This window comes from Colletotrichum acutatum, assembly GCF_030867785.1.
Source record: "Colletotrichum acutatum strain CBS 112980 chromosome Unknown BDZ83scaffold_21, whole genome shotgun sequence".
NCBI lineage: Eukaryota > Fungi > Ascomycota > Sordariomycetes > Glomerellales > Glomerellaceae > Colletotrichum > Colletotrichum acutatum.
Genome location: NW_026849015.1, coordinates 107,370 through 128,786, shown reverse-complemented (window position 1 = coordinate 128,786; position 21,417 = coordinate 107,370). Strand labels below are relative to the sequence as shown.

Sequence of the window (21,417 nt, the reverse complement as noted above, 5' to 3'; positions counted from 1 at the left end):
CTAGCGGCCGTCAGGGACCCCCGGGGTTTCAGGGATTTTCTGTGGGGTTTTCGGTGGCTGGGAGGGCAACGCCGTTCCCTCCCAACCTCCGACCTGCAACACCATCGCAACCAACGACGAGCTGCAATCACCAGTCACAACTCTCCATGATGCATGGTTTTCTTGCTTTCCCAACCACGCATTTTCAGCAAACAGCAAAAACCTCACCACCACCCACACCACGCACCACACACACTCCCAACCACGATGCTCAGCCTTCCCTCTCTCTTCTCTCCTGCTCTTGTGTATCCTCCCCCTCCCTGACCATTATTGCAGTTCCGATATGCGTATGCAGCCAGACTATTGAAGACATCTCCGCCTTCACTCTCGCTGGTAATTGGCTCCGTAACAAGTGGAGGCTTCATCACGCCGCATCAGCTCTGCAGAGAGGTTCTCACGACAACAACGACGACCCATGAAATAGGATCAAAGGCATAGCCGCCATGTATCCCGACAACGCCCACCCCGACAACGCCCACCCCGACAACGCCTACGCGCAACATCAACGTATGTCTACACCCTATATCGTAACTTGACCTCCTTTACCACTTCTTCATCCACACACACACACCTTCTTTCCTCCTCTTTTCCATCATCGTCAACTTCATCTACAACTCCTTCACACCCTCATCTTTCCCACCCCCTCCTCCTCACGACAACCCTGTCCTCCCGCCTCTTCTTACTTCATACTAACAACCTCATCGTAGGCGGCCAATATCCGCCTCAATATTGGTCTGCCGAGACACCATCACAACACTCATCCACACCAAACACCCTTCGCCCTCACCACGCAAGGAGGCAGCATCATGCACACGGCATAGAACGAGAAGAAGAAGATTCCAGCCCCCAGGAAGCCATCTCGCCGCCGCCGTCTTTCGTACCCCACGCTCCCTCACCACCCTCTCAGCAGCAACATCACTCAAACCCTTACCACCCGGAGCAGAACAACTTCCCCGCCCCCGTCGTCATCGGCAGCATGTTCTCCTCCCAAAGTCAGGATCCTTACACTTCCCAGCCGGCCGTCCACTTCAACGAGGCCCAGCTCGCCGTCGACGAGGTTACCAACCGCGCCCGCGCCAAGGGCTTCCGCGACGAGCTTACCATTGCCGCCAACGGCTCCGTCACGCCGGGCGTCGACGACACCCCTTACCTCCGCTATGCCTTGGAGGCCCTGACGAGGGAGCACGGCCACAGCGGCGGATTCTCTCCCCCGTCCAGCGTCCCCTCCCCGGCCGAGAACACCGGCTACTACCGCGCTGCCGGATACCTCCCGGACGACCTCCAGAGCCCCCTCATAAGCGGCGACCTGGACTCCGGCTTCTCACCCATGGTTCCCGTCCCTACGCACACCCGGGACTCGGTCCGCCGTCAGTCCCGGCCGCATTCCAACGCTGGCGCCGAGAGGCCTTCCATGTCTCTCGGCACCCGTATCATCTCCATGTCGCCGCCGCACTCGGCAGACTCGAGGTATCAGCACAACCAAGTCCAGACCCCGGCCGGCGTAAACCCCACCGAGACCACCCCCAAATGGCTCCCCATCAGCGAGAGAGAGAGCGTCTTCCCGGGCATGACAAAGATCGACACCATTGACGAGGACCGCGCGATATACCCCCGCCTCAACTTCGTCCCCACGATCCTGCGTCTGCCCTCCCTCATTGCCCTCATGATGCTCTGCCTCGTCATGATCGCCTGCCTCATGGTCGCCGCCGTCTACTCACCAATCCAACCCGGTCTCTTAACCTACGGCGAGACAATCTACAGCGGCAAATACTTCCTCTTCCGCATCCTGCCTCAGCTCTTGGCCTCCCTCATCTTCGTCTACGCCCAGTGCGTCGCAGCAGCGACCCTCCGCATCCTCCCCTTCGCCGCCCTCTCCGAAGACGAGCCCATCTGCCGCCGCAACGCCCTCTTCCAAAACCTCTACACCAAAACCTTTCTCCTCCCGCAGCTCGCCGGCCCCGTCCACGTCAAAATCGCCCTCGCCACCCTCTGGCTCTCCGCCTTTGCCATCCCCCTCGCCAGCGCCTCCTTCACCGTCATCCTCGTCGACGTCTGGTACTGGACCGCCGTCCAGGGCGTCGTCTGGACCCTCGTGGCCCTCTACCTCCTCGTCCTCGCCGCCGTCGTCATCCTCCTCCTCTTCTGGCGCAACCGCGTAACGGGTCTCATGTGGGACCCGCGCTCCATCGCCGACCTCTCCGTCATGATCGCCCGAAGCAACACCCGCGACGCCTACCGCGGCGCAGAGGTCGCCCCGTCGAGCAAGAAGCTCCGCTCCATGCTCCGGAACCGCATCGTCGACCGCCTGGGCTACTGGATGACGGACGACAACCAGGAGACGCCCTGGTACGGCCTCGGGACGGAACACTCCCAGGGTCACACCCCGTCCGACCTCCACTACGACGTTAAGAACGAATCCTACTCCTCCTCCGCCATCGCCGCCGACGACCACCACGACCGCCGCTCCGTCACATCCACCCTCCTAGCAGGCCGCTCCGCCCACCGCTCCGGCCTCGTAGAAACCTACAAACTTCCCTGGTGCCTCCGCACGCCACAAGTCCTCTTCTACGTTGTCGCCTCGACGATCCTCCTCACGGCCCTCTTCGTCGTCTCCTTCCTCCACCGCACAAGCCTCGTCGCCGGCTTCCGCCCAGGCGTCCCCGCCGCGCCCCTCTCCGCGCCCTCCTCCTTCTCCGCCGCCAACTTTCTGTATAGCTTCGTCCCCAGCTTCCTCGGCCTCGTTCTCCTCCTCGCCTTCCAGACCCTCGAGCAGCAATTCCGCATCCTCCAGCCCTGGGCGGACCTCAGCACCACCACGGACGGCGCGCCGGCCTCCCGCTCCGTGCTCGCGGATTACGCCGCTTGTCTGCCTCTGCAATCTACCCTCCACGCCCTCCGCAACGGACACTACCGCGTCGCAGCCCTCTCCGCCCTCTCCCTCCTCCTCACCTTCCTCCCCGCCCTCGCAGGAGGCCTCTTCATGGCCCTCACCGCCACCAACCGCCCCTCAGAAACCGGAGGAGGCGTCCGCATGTTCCCTAACATCCCCGTCTTCGCCGTCATCTTGGCGCTGCTGGTCCTCTACCTCGCCGCCCTCATCTCCCTCCTCTTCGGCCGCAACAACTACCGCCTCCCGCACGGCGTTACCTGCCCCGCCGAGATCTTCTCCTTCCTCGCCAACGAGGACTGCGCCGCAGACCCGGCGTTCCAGGCCGCGCCGCGCTCGGCGGAGAAGCTGCGCGTGTATCTCGGCGCCGGACCGGGGAGCTCGGCGAGGGGCGCGTCTGCTGCGGCGGCGGGGATGAGTCAGAGTGTTTGGGTGTTGGGGTACGTCGAGGCTGGGCGTGATGTGAGGAGGCTTGGGGTGAGGAGGTTGAAGAGGTTTACGGGTGATGGAGCTGAGAAGGTAGGCCCTTTTGGGAGACCTTGTTCTAGGAGGTCTATGATTGGGATGGTTTGAGGACCAAAGCCTTTTGATCCCCCTCCCCCTCTCGCGTCGAGCTCCGACATTTACGCCGCCATTTCCAAGCATCTTGTCTTCCTTCCGAGCCATCAGGAGATAAAAAGTCTGCTTTTCTGATTCACGGCCTCGACTTCTAATGTCTGCTATTTCTTTTTCACTCATGTATCGGCTTTTACTGGCATTTTCACGGGTCATGTTTCCAGGGTTTCCTCATTGCATTGGCATGGCGTTTTTACAGGTTTGGGCATATCCACGAAGTATCAAAGATGAAGATGAAGATGAATGACGAAAGGAGAGTCAAGGGGGGGGACAGAACAGAGAAGGGAAGGGGGGTTTTACGATATGAGTGTATGGGGAACGATTTACATGGGATCCACGATAGAATGTCCTTTTACGCATCAAATGCATTAATGTCGACTCACCTTATCCATCATCATCACCTCCAACGTATGTCCATGATACTTGCTCCGGTGCTATGGTTCAATGTCTCTCGATCCGTTTGGTATTAGAAATCTCAAGCAATCGGATTCGAATATGGCAATCATAAAGAGTGAGGCACGGCAGTGGGAAGCGTCCCTGCGAAACCTTGCAAATTCCAGACAAATGCTTCGCCGTGTACCGCATATCTAGCTTCGCAAATCAAAAACTCTTTTCCACGATTCTGACCCCTACCAAAACTGGAATTCAATCCTTTCCAAACACACAGTCGCCTAGTCAAAACTTCCCGCCAAGACAACTTCTTTCGTCTAACCTTTTTACGGGTTGCCCGTACTCGTAGTATCTCTCGCCTTTCTCGCCCAAGGCGCGGATTCGATCCCGCCGACCCGAAGCGAGCTCGTCTAACCCCCCTCTCGGCTCTCGGCTCTCTCCGGCTTACACGAGCGAGCCAGCGAGCCGGAGAGCCAAATTGTTCCAACGCCCGTAAGCAGCGCTGGCCCTCTCCTCCCTCTACATGTCAACGTCGCGCATTGCTCCGGCAACTCAAAAGTCTAGATCCTTTCGCGTAGGCTGCTCGCAGCGAAAGGCCGCAGCCAAAAAGGTTGAGTCGTGAGAATGGACTGGGCTCCTCCCGTTCGTGTGTTACACCAGTGGCCAAGAATCTGCTTTTGAGCGAATTCCATTTTCGGTCGAGACAAGAGCAGCTGACAAGTCAGCAGCTTCCATCGTCAATTTACGTCATCAAATGCTTCAAGTGTGGCGACCTCGACAACGTTACGCGGGAACGGAACGGAGTACACTTGGTTTGAACAGACAGTTGTAGGAGAAGCATTTTGCCTCTCCATTCTTAGTTAGTCTACCTTGTGGCAATTATCCTATCTTGTTGTTATTGTTGATGTTTTACTCTTCTTAGGTTGGTCAAGTCGCCAGACAAGACCTCTCGACTGACGACGCTCATGCTTCCCCCCCAGAGGAGGGACGGAGTCATCTCCGAGCTCAAAGGCCGTTACATCAGATTGCGTTCCCTTGCGAGGAGAACTAGTCAACCCCGCTCTCACCATAATTTTCGTCGTTCGTCGTTGATCCGTCTGACTCGTTGATCCAATTTCCTCCTCCCTTCCCCTAATCCATCCCTTTGGAAACCTTCTTTTCCCCGGGGTCCACACGAATTCTCATCCCTTGTTGGGGCTCCCCGCGCAAACCACTTCCAGGTGGTCTGCGCAACCTTGTATTTGTCCTCCTCTTACCGACTAGATCCTCCTCTTGTCCCAGTTGTTCCAAGACCGTATTCTTCTTCATGAGATAATGATAAACATGGCAGTATAATGAGAACATTCAAGCGTTAACGTGGAGGAAACATGACGAGAATGAAACCGAGTGAAACAACGAAACAAAAGAAAGATGAACGAGTAAAATGCAAACGCTGCGCTGAAATGCAACTACGCCGGCTGATCCCGACGCCCCCCCGTCGTCAGTAGGCCATATGCTCGTAATGCGCAATTGAGCTACGTGGTCTTTATGCGTTTGGAGATCTTGCATGCGTGCGTCCAAACATGCGTCCAAAGACGGCACCGGACCTCTTGTGTCGCTCAAAGATCATCTGGTTCTCGCGAATACGTTCGGCCTCAGTCTCCGCGCGGATCTTGCGGAGCTGTGCATCCGCGTAGGCCGCCCCTTTGGCGCTCCGGCGAGTCTCGCTGGCGGTTCGCTTGTGCAGCGTCTTGACGAAGCGAGAGATGGTGTGCTCAGGCTCTTCCTCGTCAGAGTCCGAGTCCGAGTCAAAGTCGAAGAAAGATTTGGGCGTGTCCAGACCCGATGAAACTCCTATCGTTGGTGTCTGTGGTGGCAAGGGAGCAGAACGGGGGTGTGTAAGGTCGGCAGTACATGGGTAATAATTCCCATGCGAGGTATGAGGTCTCGTGTAGTCAGAAGGTAGAGGAGAGTAGAGAGGCGATGAGAGAGGAGAAAACAGAGACGCTGTGGCGGGAGAGTACAGTGGAGCGGCGGTAGCGGTGGCCGTAGACATGGGCATAGAATGAAGATGGATGGGTGGTGGACGATGTCCCTTGCGCAGATTTCCCATACTTGGTCGAGTTGAGAGGGCAGAGAAGTGAGGTGGGGGTGGTGGAGGATAGCTCGGAGCTTGAGGCTGAGTACGAGGGAAGAGGCTGTAAGAAGAGCGGACGGCACGAATGGTTCGGCGAAGTTCTGGAGGGCTCCGAGGCTCAGGGTCCTCGGGGTCCCGAACAGGATGGGGGACCGGTGACGCTGGCATACTTGAGGGTGGTTGGGGTTGGGTCACAGGGTCCTCGGTGGTGGAAGGGGTCGGAGATGGTGAGTGCTGGACCTGGATGTTATACTCGACAGGTCGGGGTGGTAGGGGGTAAGCGTCGTAGTTGATGCAACCCGTCTTCTTCGCCCTGCGGATATGTGGTGACGGGATCAAGGCAGGATACTGGGTCTTGGCCTTTTCTGGAGTCTGCTGAGTCTTTGCCTCATCAATAGGCCAGAAGGTGTCCCAAAGCTGAGATGCGGAAGCGTGGTACTGGTAGTCGTCGTCGAGCGATACTTCGGAATCAGTCCGATCATCAATGAGGCTGGGTGCTGAACTGTTGGAGCCTTGCGAGCCCATGGAAGTGCGATCTCGTTTAGTTGGTGTTTCCGGGCAAGCAAGTTCGTGATGGTCGTAATCTTGAGTGAGATCTTCGGATGAGTACGTTTGGCCGGCTCTTCTATACGGATTGCGAGTCGGAGTGCCGTCAGGTCGAGGGTATGAGAAGTTGGCGTATCCGTAATACTTGGAAACGAGCTTAAGATGAGCAAGTTTTGTTTGCCGCTCCATGCTTGACGGCCGGGACGATGGTCGAGAAGCTACCGTGATGTCGAGCTCCTGTGCGTAACCGATCATGTCCTCATGAGCGCCAGACATCGCTGCGGTCAGCGTCTGCAACACCGGCTTGATCTATGCTGGATGTGAAACTCTGGGGATAATAACGCCACGATGGATATACTGGCCGGAGGACTCATGGATGAGGGTGAGGCAACGATATATGCATGGGCCGCCTTGAGCCAAGCGGAGCCTGTCTCCCTGCTCCAGAAAAGTTGTAAGAATGCCTCCTCTGTCACGGCTGGCCCGGCGGCACGAATCATATGCCTTCCACCCAACGATGGACAACAACAGGAGCACAAATATGCAGCACCTTGTCTTGGTCTCTCCATACTCGAGTCTCGTCTTGAGTTCTGGTCCACCCGGGTGGCTGATTATAACAACCAGACCATCCCCTGCAATTCTCAGACATTCCTCGCCTAGGGGCCATCCCTCGTGTGATATGCATACTCGGTGGCAGTTACGCATGGAGCCAATCAGAGTCCCGGTAAGACACCGAATGTGGCCCGGTGTGTTGTGGACGGTTCGGTGGGCATCGGATGCTGCATGGCCTCGACGGCTCTCGCAGGAATGGTAGATTGCCTGCTGGCGACTTCCGTCTCGGACGGAATGCATAATGGACAGAAAGGGTTTGACCTTGGGTCTCTGCATTACTCGGTTTTGCTCAACGAAGCAGCAAACGCTCTCTGGAAACATCGCGTTGGTGTGTCGTTTACAACAAGCGAGGAGTCTGCCGGCTTGGCCTACTTGGATCACGAGATCTTCATGATTGCTCTTTCCGGCCACCTGCTTGAATATGCGGAAAGGGAAAACAAGATTTTCTGCAGCGTCAATAAATCTGCGCAGGGGACGAAGAAGCGAGGAAAAGGGGCACCGTCATGCGGGGAAGCCGATCGGAAGAGCCTCAACAACGTCCCTGCACCCACAGACTTCTTCGTCGGCGTCCGTCTTCTGGCTAGAAAACAGGGTCGACGGGGAAGACTAGTCCTGCACTTCTGCAGCTGGCAATCGCTTGACCACCTTAGTAGCCGAGAGGGTCCTAGTGAAAAAGCAAGGCGGGAAAAGATTTGGTGTGGGAACCTTTTCTCTGGAATGTGTCGACCTCCTCGTTGTCTCGCTTCCACGGTGACAACGAACTTCTCGGTGAACTGATGGCGCCACAATTAGCGTAGAGGTCCTTCTCGGCCTGCGTTTGCTGCAGCAAACTTGCGAGGGCCGGCCTAGAATACTCACCTTCTCTTTCGATTCATCAGACGCTGCCAGAAAAGGGCAAGCAATCCAGCTAAAACATCTCACGAGAACTTGACGTGATCCAGGCTCGAGAGCCTAGTTCTCGTAGGATGGTCTCGCAGGAAAGATATTCCGACGAGGAACGAGACACAGAACACTGCGTACTATAATGGCTCGTTCGGTTGGCTGGCAAGCTGGTGAGCTTGGCAGTCTTCGTCTGGAAGAAAACCAGACAACCAGAGTGACAAGTGAATCTCGATGTTGATCAAAATGAGCCTCATATGCGATCTCGATCTGCCTCTTGGTGGAGATAACTTCTGCTACGATAGCGCAGCCCATTCTTCAGCCATTTCTTTCGTGGAGCGCCTCAGCTGCGGGGGGCTTACAAGACGTTGATAGCCACAGCCGTGGATGACGGAAACCACGTTCCCCTGATTCTGTTTGTTTGGTGACAATCTTAATATGCGGGCCATTTGTTTTGATACTGCCGTTTGCGACGGGCCGTAGGCATGCGGCGTTCCAGAGCAACAACAGCCACAGTGTGACAAGCCGGCTGATATATGGCTCGATCGATCAGATGGCGGGACTGCGGTCCAACGATAACTCGAGCTGAGGATGCCTGTCGCCCAACTGATCAGAATGGTGGTAGACGGGAAAGCAAGCCTTGACCGCAGCGGGAGTTTCAGCGATTTGTATTGAAGACGTCATGCCGCCTGCCATGCGCCTCAAGCCGTCGAAGGCGCACTCTAGTATTGACCTGAGAAGATGATTGATATTAGACTTCCAAACGACATGCATCTGCATACAATGAATAGTCTGGTCGGGAAGTAAACGGTCGGGCGGAATCAAGCGTCAACGAAGGCAAAAAGTCTTTTGCGTGGTCTTGGTCCCCGAAAGTTAGGATGCGGGAGATCGTCCGCAGCCAAGGGCGACAAACGATTCAGGCCAGCGAGCAAGTGGTGACCCTGGAAAAGAGGTTTCCCATGCAAGATGGGGACCTCTTGATTTTCTCGACCTGGCAATCCGATAGGGGCCTGAGCAGCTGGACGATCGACAGGGGATGATCGCCCCTAGCATACCGATCTCATTCTGTCAGCTAACATCACTGGCCAGGGATGTCGCTATGCTCCGTGGCTCCGAAGGATTGTGTGCGGGTCGGAGATATGAGGATATGGTTAGAGACATGCTGCAAGGGAGGCCGAAGAGGGGTGCGCGACTTTTCCGCTTTGCGTGATAGCTGCAAATTGCGAATCACCAACGCCGGATCAAAGTGCAAATTTTTGAGTTTGGTTCGATATAGCGTAGTGCTTTCTCGCATCGGGGCATCGTCCGAAAAGTTCTCCCGCCTTTGAAGCTCAACATTTCTCCCTGCGATATCGCGGTACCTGAAGGGTCCATTGTCTCGCACGAGTTAACAGGGTCGTTGGCTGAGTCGACAAACCTTTTCGCGGATACTTGAGAAGGGATGTGAATCAGGGGAAAGAGAAGGGTCGGATCTCGATCTCGATCATGTTGGGTTGCAGACTCGCGAGACATGCTGGTAGCAGCTCCCAGGGCGGTTGATTACCGGTATCGTGAGGTATCAACGCAGTGGCTTGTGCAGACTCTGGGCCATCCCTGGGGCGGTCTGTTGCGCGTCCCCTTGCCCCAGGTTTGTTGCAATTGATTGGCAGCTGTCTCTGGGCAAGGATATTAACGGAAGAAATCGACGCAAGTTTTTCTTCCTCGGGTGCTGATTTTTACATTTGAACGAGTCGAGGGTTCGGATAGATACCATGAGGCAGGCATCTTTGACTTTAGAGATTTCAAGAGTGTAAGTGAAGCAGGGAGGCTGCTTGGGGGGTCCGGCAGATTGGAGAAGAGACGCCGAGAAAGGTCGATCCTTGGTCATCGGCAAGGTATCCGTAGGTACGGACGAAATGGTTGGATTGAATGGGCACCGATGGGCAGAAATCAGATGGGCGACGTATCTGAGCAGATCAAGACTTCAAGTTTCTGGGGCGCTAAAGTTGTTTCCCAAAGGCGTAGAAACCGTTGCAGATAGACGGGTATGAAGATTTAAAGAAGAACTGAAAAAATGGCCCCCAGGTCTAGGAAATTGCAACCGTCGATGAATGGAAGCACCGGTGCACCGCTGCTTGGAGCGTTCGGTTCCAGGCCCACGAGGCAATTGCGAGCTTAATCATGGGGAAGGTCCATTGAGCAGTTTGATTGGGTCCTGCCACTCCTGCAAGATCAGGGAACAGGGGGAAGTCGTCGGGAGCGACCCGTTGTTTCCCAGTTCGATCCCCGAGCTCCCTTTCTAGCACGGGCCACCCTTGCTCTTTCCCTCTTCGCTGGCACATGGGCCCAGGCCTTTCCCTTCCAGATTGAAGTTGATCTGGATGACTGCACCTTACCTAATCATGCCAAGATTTGGGTTAAGAGCAAGCACATCCCACACTCAAGCAGCAAGCTTCCACGGAGGTTGAACGTCGAACTTCCAATGCCATACTGCGGTGTTCCAATTCCCTCCTGGGACGCCTTGGCTATCAAAGCTTGAGAAAAAGTTCCTACGCTCGGTGGGTGCCATCGCTCTTCCAAGATCATGTTCTTCCTCCTTGATTCCATCTCAACGCACTGTCCGATGCACTGCGTGTGTCAGATGCTGGGCGACAGAACATCGAGAGAAGGACGAACGAACCTCGCGCCAATGCAGGTCTTACCGCGACCCCGATCGTCTAGACATTTCATCGACGGAGAGGGCCGCTTGTTTCTCCAGACCAGGCACATATGCAAAGCAAAGACCTTTTAGATCGTTTGCAATTGTGTACTTGCGATAGCTTGCTTGCCTCACTAATCTCTAAAGACAAAGGTTTCGAAACCATGATCCTACTCAGACGTTCGCTATATAATCTATCCCACATCACCTTACGAAAGGCAAACGATCCCTATAAGTGACCCTCGCGGTCTAGACGGGTACTTCCAGACAAGTACCATCCCATTGGGACTGCTGAAGAAGGAGAGAAGCCAAAGGGCGGGCGATTGGCAATCTGGGTGGGTTTCGTCACTGCGCAGTGACAACTCAGACTCACCCACACCTCATTTTCACTCTGACTCCTGAAGCTCACTCTCACTCTTCGTCTCTCGTACCATACAGCACACTCACTGACTCACTCTTGGAAGTAGCTCATTCTCACCGCCGGCTCACAAGTGCCCTTGGATCATGAACTTGTCATGGATCTCCTCGTCACTCATCGAGGCCGGTGCTGTGGCCATAACCAAGGTCGAGGCCGAGGTCAGAATGCGCAAGATTGGTCGACACTAGGGCTGATTGGTGTTTCCTCTCCGAACCTACGCCCACTTCCTTGCCCATGCTCACAGCTCACAGCTCAACCCCGGTGTGCCTCCCACCACGCGTACCCAGCCCCCCGATTTTCTCCCACTGGCTCAAATCTCAATCGTCGGCACCGCGGCCGCCGCAGGCAGTTTCCCTGCCTCTCCGAGCTTCCCTGCCACGGCTGATCAGTCGCTGGTCAATCCCACACAGGTGAGGCGAGCAGTTCCAATCTCTTGTCTCTCATCTCCCGTCGTGGCCGCAGCCGGCGCCGCCTTCGTCTGGTCGCACAATGTCACTGTCTGGCTCATCCTCCCGTCACTCCGTCCCAATTGGCACCCAATGCCCGATATGTCAGCTCATGTCCGGCAGAGTCTCTTTGGGCAGGCCAAGTTTCCCACAATCTCAATGAGCAGTCGGGATGTCCCTGGACCGGGTCGCGCGTGGCCGTCGATAACCAGGCGGCCTAGGCTGCACATCCCGCGATCCGATGCGCGTAATGGCAATGATGTTCAGCGGGGAGAGCCATGCACCAGTCAGACTTAGGAAGGCGCCGTTAAGGCACCCCGAGGGCCCAATCCTGAGAGCTGCAGCCATCTTCCACGCCGGCGCTGCAATAGACGACAGCTCAACGCTCCACACGGCGCGCATCTCAATGTACCTGGCCGGCTCTGGCGTTGGATGACAGAGCCAAGGCGTCAGACCAGTTACCTCGCGACGGGGAACAACCTGCAAAGAGCTGCAAAAGCCTGCACATGGCTGCACGTCGTGAATTGGCGGATGCATGCTGTACCTTGGCTGGGGGCGCCAGTAGAGGAAATTGGTCCATGTTGTCCACCTGCGGGAGATGTTGTTGGTACTCTGCATCCGTATCCGTACACCAGGACTACCTTTTAATGTCAGGTAATGTAATACCTCAGGACTCAGGTTCGTACGTATGGATGCTGTCTGTCCAGTGCAGAGTGCAGAGTCCAGACTCCAGTGTGCCCCCAGCTCCATGTCGAGATGGTTTGAACCCTGCCTTGTCCGTCGGGTGAGAAGCGAAGCTCCGCCGTGGTTCGTAATTTGACGCGATGATGGGTTGGGTGTTGGGTACGATGCTGGTGCCCTGCCGAAACAATTAAAACCCGTCACCTGTCCCATCCCGTTTTGTGTCCCACGTCTCCGTCTCCGTCCTGTCTTCTGCCCTGCCCTTGCGCGACTTGCATCATCAGTCATTCTGACCTCGAACTCGAACCTGATCGCGCGCATTCGACTTGGACCGACAGCCCACCCACTCAGCCGTCAATGACCTCGACACCCACATCCTGACAGCGGTCGCATGGAGGAGGTGTTGCTTGGTGAGCTGCCATAGGTCCGTGTTGGCCCAAGGTAGCAGTAGGAGCAACAGCGGCCACCAAACAATTCTCACTCCCGTCAGCCCAGTAACGTACTCCGTACGCGCAGCAGCACTGACATTGACTGAGCTGAAGCTGGATGTGGTGAATTGGACGAGCACTACTGCCAGGGCAACCCGAGACAATTGGCGTTGCTGTCAATCAGAAAGTCTGAACGGCCCGAGACTGAGACTGAGACTGAGAAGAGCTTGTTTGGCTGGCGGACGTGTCGTGTACCTGGCCTCGTCGTCGCAACCCAACTCAACTGGCGCGACCAACTTCCAGCCTCCAGCAAGCAGGTCGCATCCAATTAGATCTCATTGCATCGAAGAGGACCGCCTCGCATGGGAGAACCTGAGGTTCAAGGTACCTCAAACTCAGCTCCTGGTCCCCCCCTCCGGCCTAAGGTGCTGCACCTTCTCACTCCCAAGGTTTTTGTACCTTCCTTTGGAGTGTCCTACGTGATGCTCTCCACACTCACTTCGCCTTGGAGTTGACACTGAAAATCAAAGGAAGGTGCAACTGGGCAAGAGAGGCACAACCACCACCGGTCACTGCCCAATTGCCCACTCCTTCCTTCACATGAGATTGGTTTTTCTCACACCTCATCCGCCTTCTCATCAACAGAACAAACATCCTGCTCAAGGGAAAAAAGAGAGCCAATTTCACAAGATCTTTTTTTTCTTGTCATCTTTCTTTCTCCCCCCCACGCACAATCAGCAGGCCTTCCAACTGGCGCAACCTCTTCTCTCACCCTCTCACCTCACACCTCACACCTCACACCTCATACCTCACTCTTATTCTTACTCCAAACTACTGCTGCGTTTCTTCCTCTCACTTCGACCACCAAAAAATCTCACATCTTCAGCATCGCCATCTTCGCCATTTTCAAAATCTTCACTGCACGCAGTCAGTAGCAGTCACGACAAATATAGTTCAAAGAGGCCGCTCAGCTCAATTCGACCACTGGCAGCAGTGAGGTGGCTCCAATCTCACTCTTATCCGTTCAAATTGCGCTTCTTCCAATCTATCCGTCCAATTCCGCCCACGCTGCCAAAGCGCATCGTCGCCTAGCCACCCTCTTTTTCTCGACCCAAGCTCCAACCTCCAGCCTCTCGAATTTCTTCACCTCAGACATCCGCCTTAGCACCTTTCTCTTCTTTCTTGGACTCCATCTCTCTGGACCCTCACTTCTCCGCCTTCAATTCGTCTCTGCTGAGCAGTAGCATCTTGCTCATACAGACCGCCTTCGACAATATTTTCGGGTGTGGTATCAGAACCCCATCATCAAGATACCACCCTACCGAGTAAGTCGTACCCTGTTCCCTCCAACCTCACCCATTTTTCCCCCTGCCCGGTTTTCCATGTAACCCGACTTTTGCACAATCCACACCACCTCCGTGTTCCTACCTTTCGGTACTTGCTGACACTTGCTGGATCAGCGTTCCCCCAGATCCTCTTCAAGACCACCCACACTACCTCGTTCCTCAATTCCGAATCACCACCAAGGTGGTGATAATTCCAACTTGTCTACCCCAACAGGTCAGAGCAGTGACCTGGGCAACATCGTCAAATTGACAGACCAAACTCCCCCCACGCCTTCTAACGACCGTCACGAAATTCACGAAATCACGACCCCTTCTGCGCAGCGCCAGCAGCAGCGGAGGCAAGCGCGAAACATCACCCCAGATCCAGTTGCTGAGAGACCGACCACTCCAGCTTCGTCCCAACTCTCCCACCGCACCCTTCGACGTACTTCGCGATCCGTTGCGACCCCAAGTCCTACACCGCAGTCTGCGCGCCAGGTCCACATCGAGGCCACATCAGTAGGTTTCAGTCCCAAACCACAGATTGCGACCGCGCCTGCGCCCGCGCCAGCACTTGCGCCTGCCCCGACTTTTAATTACGATTACCCTCGAACCGTCGCTCCCCTTGACCGACGAAACTCACGTGCGCGAAGAGTTCTCTCACAGGATCTGAGCGAGGGCTTTGACGAAGAGTCCTCCGACGAAGCTCTGTTATTCCGAGACCCAGCATCATCGTCTTCTCATACCCGACGCGAGTCTCACCGACCTCATCGCGTTTCCAGAAATACTCGCAGTGCCATCCTCTTTGCTCTTGAGGAAGCGCTTCGGCAACCCAACTTGTTCACGCCCGACGAAATCGAAGAAGGCGCATCAATGGCTGACCTGATCGGAGGCGGCACTGCCGCTTCCAACGGTAATGCCTCGGCTTCCACCCGCCACCGCACCACTGGCGCTCCTAACCCTACCAGCTCGCCCTCTGGAATACGTGGTCCTAGAATGATCATGCAGGAGCGCGCTGCTAGAGAGGCAGCCCGTCAGAGAGCCGAACAGGAACAGATGCAGTCGGAGAGACAACGAGCCGAGCAGGAAGCTCGCCTATTGGAGGAGACGCAGAGACGGAATGCGGAGCGCCGAGCTGCCACCGCCGCTACTGGCGCTGCCGGAGGAGGAACAGCTGGTGGCGCCGCCAACGTGCCCCAGCAGGACCCCACCTCTCACCGGCGACCCGTAGCTACTGATACCCCACAAACCCGAACCAACCCGGGAGGAAGTTCCCGCCAGCCTACAACGACTCAGCCGCAGACTCGACACGGTCGAACGGCGTCAACATCTCAGCCCGGCCAGCAACCCTACAGCACAGCCCCTCAGGCCAGCACCACTCAACAGCCTCCTAACACCTCTGTTCAAGGAGCCCAGGAGTCTGGCGCTACGGGATCGAGACCCAGAAACTCATTTCCCCACGCGTTTGAGCGTTGGGAAACCTTATCCGCTCACTGGGAGGGTCTCACTAGCTTCTGGATACGTCGACTTGAACAGAACAACCAGGACATTGAGCGTGATCCTGTCAACCAAGCGCTCTCTCGCCAGGTCACCGACCTTACTGCGGCCGGTGCTAATCTTTTCCACGCCGTCGTCGAGTTGCAGCGCCTCCGCGCTAGTTCCGAACGCAAGTTCCAGCGATGGTTCTTCGAGACCCGGGCTGAGCTGGAGCGTGCTCAGGAGGTCAACGCCATGTTAGAGTCGGCCCTTGACGAGGAGAGACGTGCTAGAGAGAACGCTGTTCAGGCAGCTATCCAGAAGGAGCGTCAGCACTCCGCCAACGATGAACGCGTCAGAGAGATGAAGAAGGAGCTCCAGATCTCCAAAGAAGAGGCTCGCCGCGCCTGGGAGGAGCTCGGTCGCCGTGAGCATGAAGAACGTGAGCGGACCCAGTCTCTGCAGAGCGGTCAGCCTACCATCCTCGGCGGCGTCCAGGTCGTCCCGATGACGCAGGGTGTCCCTAGTCGCCATGGCAGCTCCCGTGACCAATACAGCGGCCAGCAGGCCGGCTACGCTGGCGATTATTCTCAAGCTCCTGGTGGTCAATCCATCCCCGCCACTTCCAGCAACCTCTATCCATCCGGCAGCCCAGGTCAGGAGGGCGTTACTTACACAGGTCCTGGTTCCGAGGGTGGATACTCTGAAGGTGAGTACGCTATCGATGCGCAAGGCCACTTCGTTCGCGATTCCCAGGGAAACAAGGTTCCCTTCATTGCTCCACCTTCCCCAGTTTCTGACGAAGGTTTAGAAGAGTATGAAACCCCCGCGACGAACCCTCCCAGTGCCGGCTACCTGCAGACCCCCACCACGTCCGCTGGAGAACAGCAGCAGGGCACCGCTCAAGACTATTCCGGCTCGGGCTATGCAGCTCCAGGTTGGGAGACTGTCCCCAGACATCATCACCCGACTCGCCTGAGCGATGTCATGGAAGAGGACGAGCGCAGTCGCGCCAGCAACAGTCAAGTGGGCCGACACTAGTATTCTCCGGCTCGAAAGCACTAAGCTCTCAAAAACCATCGATACTCGAAGTGATTACGCGACTCGCATTGCCCCTGAAGGAAATAAGGGTGCCAGAGCTCGTTTTACTACGCGCGCTCTACTTGATGGCACGGTATTATCCCGTTTCGTCGAACTTGGCTCTTGCAAGGCTTTCTTTCGCCTCTTGCGAGCACTCATTACACCCTTGCCAATGGTGGCACTGAACAAGTATACATAATTCTCCTGCACGAACATACGACCTCGAGGCGGCTTTGACGACTTACACGTCATGGGAGCCCCTATCGGCCAGGCAGACTTGACGGACGTTTCACCATGGCCTGATTCGTCCCTCATCGTTAGCACAGAACTAGAAGAACACACCTGTGGCAGATACGGACTGTTCGCCTAGACATTGTTGGAGTTTCTCAAGCGCGACTTGACGACTAATTTTTCTGTTTGGCATCATACCTTTTTTCGGAGACCTTTGCGATAAAAAAAGAAACGATTCTGAGAGATGGTTTGACACGGCGACGGACGGTCGGGCATGAAAGGGTCAGCATGGCATGGCATGGCATACTTCTTTTTCTTCATTCTGGCGGCAATCAATCATGGTTCTTTCCTCCCGGCTCTCCACCCAAACACTTCTTCGAGTGATTAATCGTCCATGTCCCCGGCATCAGAGACGCGTATTCTCAACATGTCCCCCGTTCAGACCGAGTACTCGCATCCAACCAGGCCCCAGCGGCAAGATTACACGCGAGAGGCTCCAGACTTGGGAAAGGGAAGAAGTGGAAAGAAGAAGTGATATTCGAGATGGAGGCATGAGCAAAGAGGTGCAGAGCTCTCACGGCGTTTGGGGCAAGGGAACGGGGGAGGAGCCCTGTATTTGTAGAAAAGACTTTTTGTAGGAGATAATTCATTTGCATCGAGTACGTGGGGACACGTATTATGCGCGTACTTAGCTAGTATCATTGTCTGGAATGCGAAAGCGTCGTGATATACCGGTAGATGGCTGGGAGCTCCGTGACCGGCTGTCGCTGGATAAAATGTAATTTTGGATGCGTGATGGTTGGTGGCGGGGTGATGGCGGGGCATGTCGGGCCAAAGCTCCGGCCTTGCCTTGCCTGCTTTTGGGTGATGCGCATTCCTGAGATCAGGCTATTGGTTGGCTCATACGCTCATAACCCGGGTGAGACACTCATTTACGCGTTCGAACTTTGGTATCCCTTGATTGAGAGTGTGTTCGGTCGTGATGGCGGAGCCTTTTTGACGCTGGGAAAAGTTGGATGTTCCAAGTGCCGAGTCTCCCATGCCGAAGTTCAGTCATGCTTCTTTTTGGAGGTTTTACTCTTTAGATACCTACCGATATTTTTGCGTCTTAATGATTTTTTCAGATAAGTCAATTCTCAGCAAAGATGATCGGAATTAGAATGCGAAGAGTTCGGTTCACGCTTCTTAAAGCACGCCTCGCTGGAGTAAATCTTAACACTACGTAGTTCATATCTATTCATACCACGACAATAAATAGCAAAGACTAAGGAATTTGGAAGAGAAAGAGCGAGTAATCCGGCAGTTGGCTGGGCGGGGTCAGCCATTACTTGATACTATCCTATTCGAGAAGACTTCCTCGTATTTGTCGCGCGATATCTAGGACACTTGGATGAATTGTGGGATCCTGGGCTTACTACAACCCATCTGATTACTACATCCCGACTAACAACTTGCTGCGCTTCTTGAGGTATACCGTGAAGAGAAGATGGCAAAGACACCGATCAAGGATGAAGACTCTCCAAATGCTGGGTGGCCGCCGAGCTGAATGTTGACATCGCAGAGCTGTCCGCGCCGCCTGTTCATCACTGCAACTCTGACTCCGTTGTATGAGGGCAAACATTGGATCTCAGAGCCCTGGATCCGTGTCTCTCATTGTCTAGGATAGAATGCCGTTGTCGTGTGCACCATATGTTAAACGACTGGGGGAACGAGTTCGAGGCTCCATGTAGGGGTCTTCATTCGACCCAGAAGGCGAATCCGCGTCGAAGACATTGCTGCTGGGCTATCAGGATCCTGTTCTACTTTTGCCACTGCATATTCAGCTGAGCTGAGCTGACTTGGTCAAGTCAGGCCGCCTCGTGGTTCGCCTGACTGGATGTGTGTGTGCGGGGACGACGTCACTCAAGCCTGCCACAGACTTGCAGAAGCCATGTCTAGAGCTGGAGTTTATCATTGGTCTGCCTCTTTTTGCGTAAGACGGGAATTGCGAAGTTGCGATATTCTGCGAGCCTCATTTAAGCAAGGCTCCCGCGCTTTCGCACTCTCTTCCCATTCCAGAAGACATCACATCCGTCGTCGGAGGTAGACAATCCTATGACGCCATCTTTGCAAGTTTCTGCAAATTTCTCTATTTTGAGGTAATCGCCCAATGGTATGGATGCCGCAATGTGGGCTGCCGCCTCCGGCCCGGGCTTCGATCCCACGGCGGCCTTGACGCAACAGTTCTCGGACCTGGGATTTCACGAACAGGCGGCGCCGCCTCCACAACAGCAGATTGCGTCACAGCAAGCCCCGGCTCAGGCTCCGGATCCGGCACCGGCGCATATTACGGAGTTTGCATCTGAACGCGCCGGTTACTCCGTGCAGCCTGCACTGTACGGTGTGGCTCAGGCCTCCGGTTGTCAATCGCCCGCAGCGTTCTACTCTCGACCCAACCCCTGGAAACCGCCTCCGACCCGACCAAAACGTGCGTCTCTGTGGTTGAGGAAGGGGAAGAGAGTCTATGCTTCCGACGAGAAGGGTTTGCCTTCAGACAGCGAATTCGAGCCCCCACCCACGTCTCCCGTCACTGGCTGGGATCCTTACGGGGAGCCAGAGTTTTCTACAGTCCATCTTGAGGAGGAGGAAGTGCGATTGGGTTCGGGTGCGCCGCCCAAGCCTTCACACTCCCTACTTATGGCCTGCCCTTATCTCAAATACGACCCGTCGAAATACAGCCAGAGAAGGGGCTGCCGAGGGGCGGCGTTTCCTACTACACATCGCTTGAAGTGAGTCGCTATCACTCCCCGGTCTTTGTAGTTGTATTGCATACCCACTTGGGCTCCTATGACTGATCCGGTATGTGTACGTAGAGAGCATTTGCACAGAACTCACAGACAAAAGCCCAACTGCCCGCGTTGTCGAAGTATCTTCAAAACCGAGGCCGAAGTTGGAGTCCACCTGAAAGCGAAGGCTCTGTGCGACGTCATCCAAGGCGAAGGCCAGGTCGAGGGATTTGACGCCGCTCAAGAGAAGCTACTCAAGAGCAAGAAGCGTAGAAAGGGCGTCAAGACGGAAGAGGATAAGTGGAGAGAGATCTTCATAATCCTCTTTCCCAATCATAAAGACGTACCAGATCCATGTAAGTACCCTGCACCGGCTGTAGCTGTGGGAACTTGCTGACAATGGTGTTAGTCTACAAGACACCTGTCAATGACCAAACCGCCACAGATCAGACACCAAAGAGAGAGCAAGATGATGTCGAAAGCATTTTCACCAGAGACATCCCATCACCAGTGGAGGAGGAGATGTCCTCGAAACTGGAGGAAGCTGTTGGTGGGCGTTTGACTAAGAAGAAGCGGAGGAAGCTTTTGAACGTGTTCAGGGGGTTCGCCGTTGAGATGCTCCGCCAGTCCGCGGAGAGAGACATCAAGAACAGGGCTATCACACTTCCCTCGAAGTCTAGTCAGATTGAAAAGTCCTCTGGGACTGCACGTTCCGCTCGAGCTCCGAGCGAGAAGCTACTGCGTACGGTTGCTGATGATAAACCGCACGAGATGCTAGAAGGGAAGCAAGACGAGGTCTACCATTTGAATGAAGCAACGCAAATCGGAGTGCCGCCAACGGATCCGGTGATGGCTTTGAGTTCTTTACAGTCAGTAGAGGTTACGGAGCCCCGCGGCATTCCGTGGGATTTCCAAGGCTTTGGTCTCGAAATGGACTCGGATATTGCTTGCTGGTCGGCCTGGGATGCAGTGTTTGCCAATGACGACGGAGATGCGTGGCTGAACGACATACTGAGTACTGGGACTGCTTTGCCAGGAGGCCTCGCCCAAGCTCAAGGCAAGACAGTTGAGGTTGAGCCTATGAATGCTTATGATGGAGTTAGTACTATCCCGACGCAGGTCCAACATGTTGTAGGTCGGGATGACGCATCTTAGGAAGGCTTAATAATCATTAAATAACCGATGGCAAGGAGTTCACGCTGCCCCTATGACTAGCTTCCTACATATGTCTGAGAATTCTGGATAGGAAGCTGTCTCAATTCTCCCAAAGCATTCATATCTCCCGACAATGACAAAGTGTCCAGGCATGTGACTACTATGGTCCGGCAGCAGTGACATGACGTAGACGTACATCTCAAGCACATGCATGACTGACGTTGCTTGGTGCATCTCGTCCAACTGGCGGACAGCATCCCCTAGTCTTCGACACCGCGACAGCCAACTATTAGGCAGCAATGATCGAGAATGCCTTGTGCAGCGAAAGAGATTTGCGAAATTTCGCAAAACAGCGTTTTGGCATTCTGCGTCCCAAATAAGAGCTTGTACGCCCCGAAACCGATTCTATCTATCATAATTACCATCCAGTTATCGTGTCAACCTCTTTCATCTTTTTAGGGGCTATCGAGCCTGGTCAAACCGTGAATACAGTTCGGGCAGCATGTCTACTCCAACTCAGAGTTCTGCTGAATATGTTCCCGACAATCGTACCGTTGATGAGGAAAAATCGACATGGGTCAGATCCCGCCCGACGGCCGAGCCAAGTGCTGAGGAAAGCTACGGTTTCGATCTCTTGATCCCATCTATCAACGA

The 21,417-nt window shown here is 55.1% G+C and overlaps 6 protein-coding genes across 6 annotated transcripts; 4 read left to right on the top strand and 2 right to left on the bottom strand.

Moving 5' to 3' along the window:
- Nucleotides 1–523: 523 nt before the first annotated feature.
- BDZ83DRAFT_611201 (uncharacterized protein) lies at nt 524–3,935 on the top strand. The gene has a single exon (XM_060507649.1). It carries the CDS (start codon nt 1,016–1,018, stop codon nt 3,497–3,499), a length of 2,484 nt encoding a protein of 827 aa, XP_060367887.1. The 5' UTR covers nt 524–1,015; the 3' UTR covers nt 3,500–3,935.
- Nucleotides 3,936–5,456: 1,521 nt separating this feature from the next.
- BDZ83DRAFT_571620 (uncharacterized protein) lies at nt 5,457–6,782 on the bottom strand (the record flags this gene model as incomplete). The annotated part of the gene is made up of 1 exon (XM_060504424.1): nt 5,457–6,782. One exon carries the CDS (start codon nt 6,780–6,782, stop codon nt 5,457–5,459), a length of 1,326 nt encoding a protein of 441 aa, XP_060367886.1.
- A 339-nt stretch (nt 6,783–7,121) lies between these two features.
- BDZ83DRAFT_177223 (uncharacterized protein) lies at nt 7,122–8,066 on the top strand. The gene has a single exon (XM_060501503.1). The coding sequence runs from the start codon at nt 7,374–7,376 to the stop codon at nt 7,977–7,979; it is 606 nt and encodes a 201-aa protein (XP_060367885.1). The 5' UTR covers nt 7,122–7,373; the 3' UTR covers nt 7,980–8,066.
- Nucleotides 8,067–11,670: 3,604 nt separating this feature from the next.
- BDZ83DRAFT_177231 (uncharacterized protein) lies at nt 11,671–12,978 on the bottom strand. The gene has a single exon (XM_060501504.1). It carries the CDS (start codon nt 12,622–12,624, stop codon nt 11,779–11,781), a length of 846 nt encoding a protein of 281 aa, XP_060367884.1. The 5' UTR covers nt 12,625–12,978; the 3' UTR covers nt 11,671–11,778.
- A 1,951-nt stretch (nt 12,979–14,929) lies between these two features.
- BDZ83DRAFT_717462 (uncharacterized protein) lies at nt 14,930–16,573 on the top strand (the record flags this gene model as incomplete). Its single annotated transcript, XM_060511950.1, has 1 exon — nt 14,930–16,573. One exon carries the CDS (start codon nt 14,930–14,932, stop codon nt 16,571–16,573), a length of 1,644 nt encoding a protein of 547 aa, XP_060367883.1.
- A 2,272-nt stretch (nt 16,574–18,845) lies between these two features.
- BDZ83DRAFT_611184 (uncharacterized protein) lies at nt 18,846–21,118 on the top strand. Its single transcript, XM_060507648.1, has 3 exons — nt 18,846–19,611; nt 19,696–19,964; nt 20,018–21,118. Exons 1-3 carry the CDS (start codon nt 18,998–19,000, stop codon nt 20,761–20,763), a joined length of 1,629 nt encoding a protein of 542 aa, XP_060367882.1. The 5' UTR covers nt 18,846–18,997; the 3' UTR covers nt 20,764–21,118.
- The last annotated feature ends 299 nt before the right edge of the window (nt 21,119–21,417 follow it).

Excerpts from the sequence above, each read along its gene's own strand:
- BDZ83DRAFT_611201 (XM_060507649.1), top strand. The coding sequence starts at position 1,016 with ATGTTCTCCTCCCAAAGTCAGGATCCTTACACTTCCCAGCCGGCCGTC.
- BDZ83DRAFT_177223 (XM_060501503.1), top strand. The coding sequence starts at position 7,374 with ATGGCCTCGACGGCTCTCGCAGGAATGGTAGATTGCCTGCTGGCGACT.
- BDZ83DRAFT_177231 (XM_060501504.1), bottom strand. The coding sequence starts at position 12,624 with ATGCGCGCGATCAGGTTCGAGTTCGAGGTCAGAATGACTGATGATGCA.
- BDZ83DRAFT_611184 (XM_060507648.1), top strand. The coding sequence starts at position 18,998 with ATGGATGCCGCAATGTGGGCTGCCGCCTCCGGCCCGGGCTTCGATCCC. Across the intron at positions 19,612-19,695 it reads CCTACTACACATCGCTTGAA|AGAGCATTTGCACAGAACTC; the intron begins GTGAGTCGCTAT and ends ATGTGTACGTAG. Across the intron at positions 19,965-20,017 it reads TAAAGACGTACCAGATCCAT|TCTACAAGACACCTGTCAAT; the intron begins GTAAGTACCCTG and ends CAATGGTGTTAG.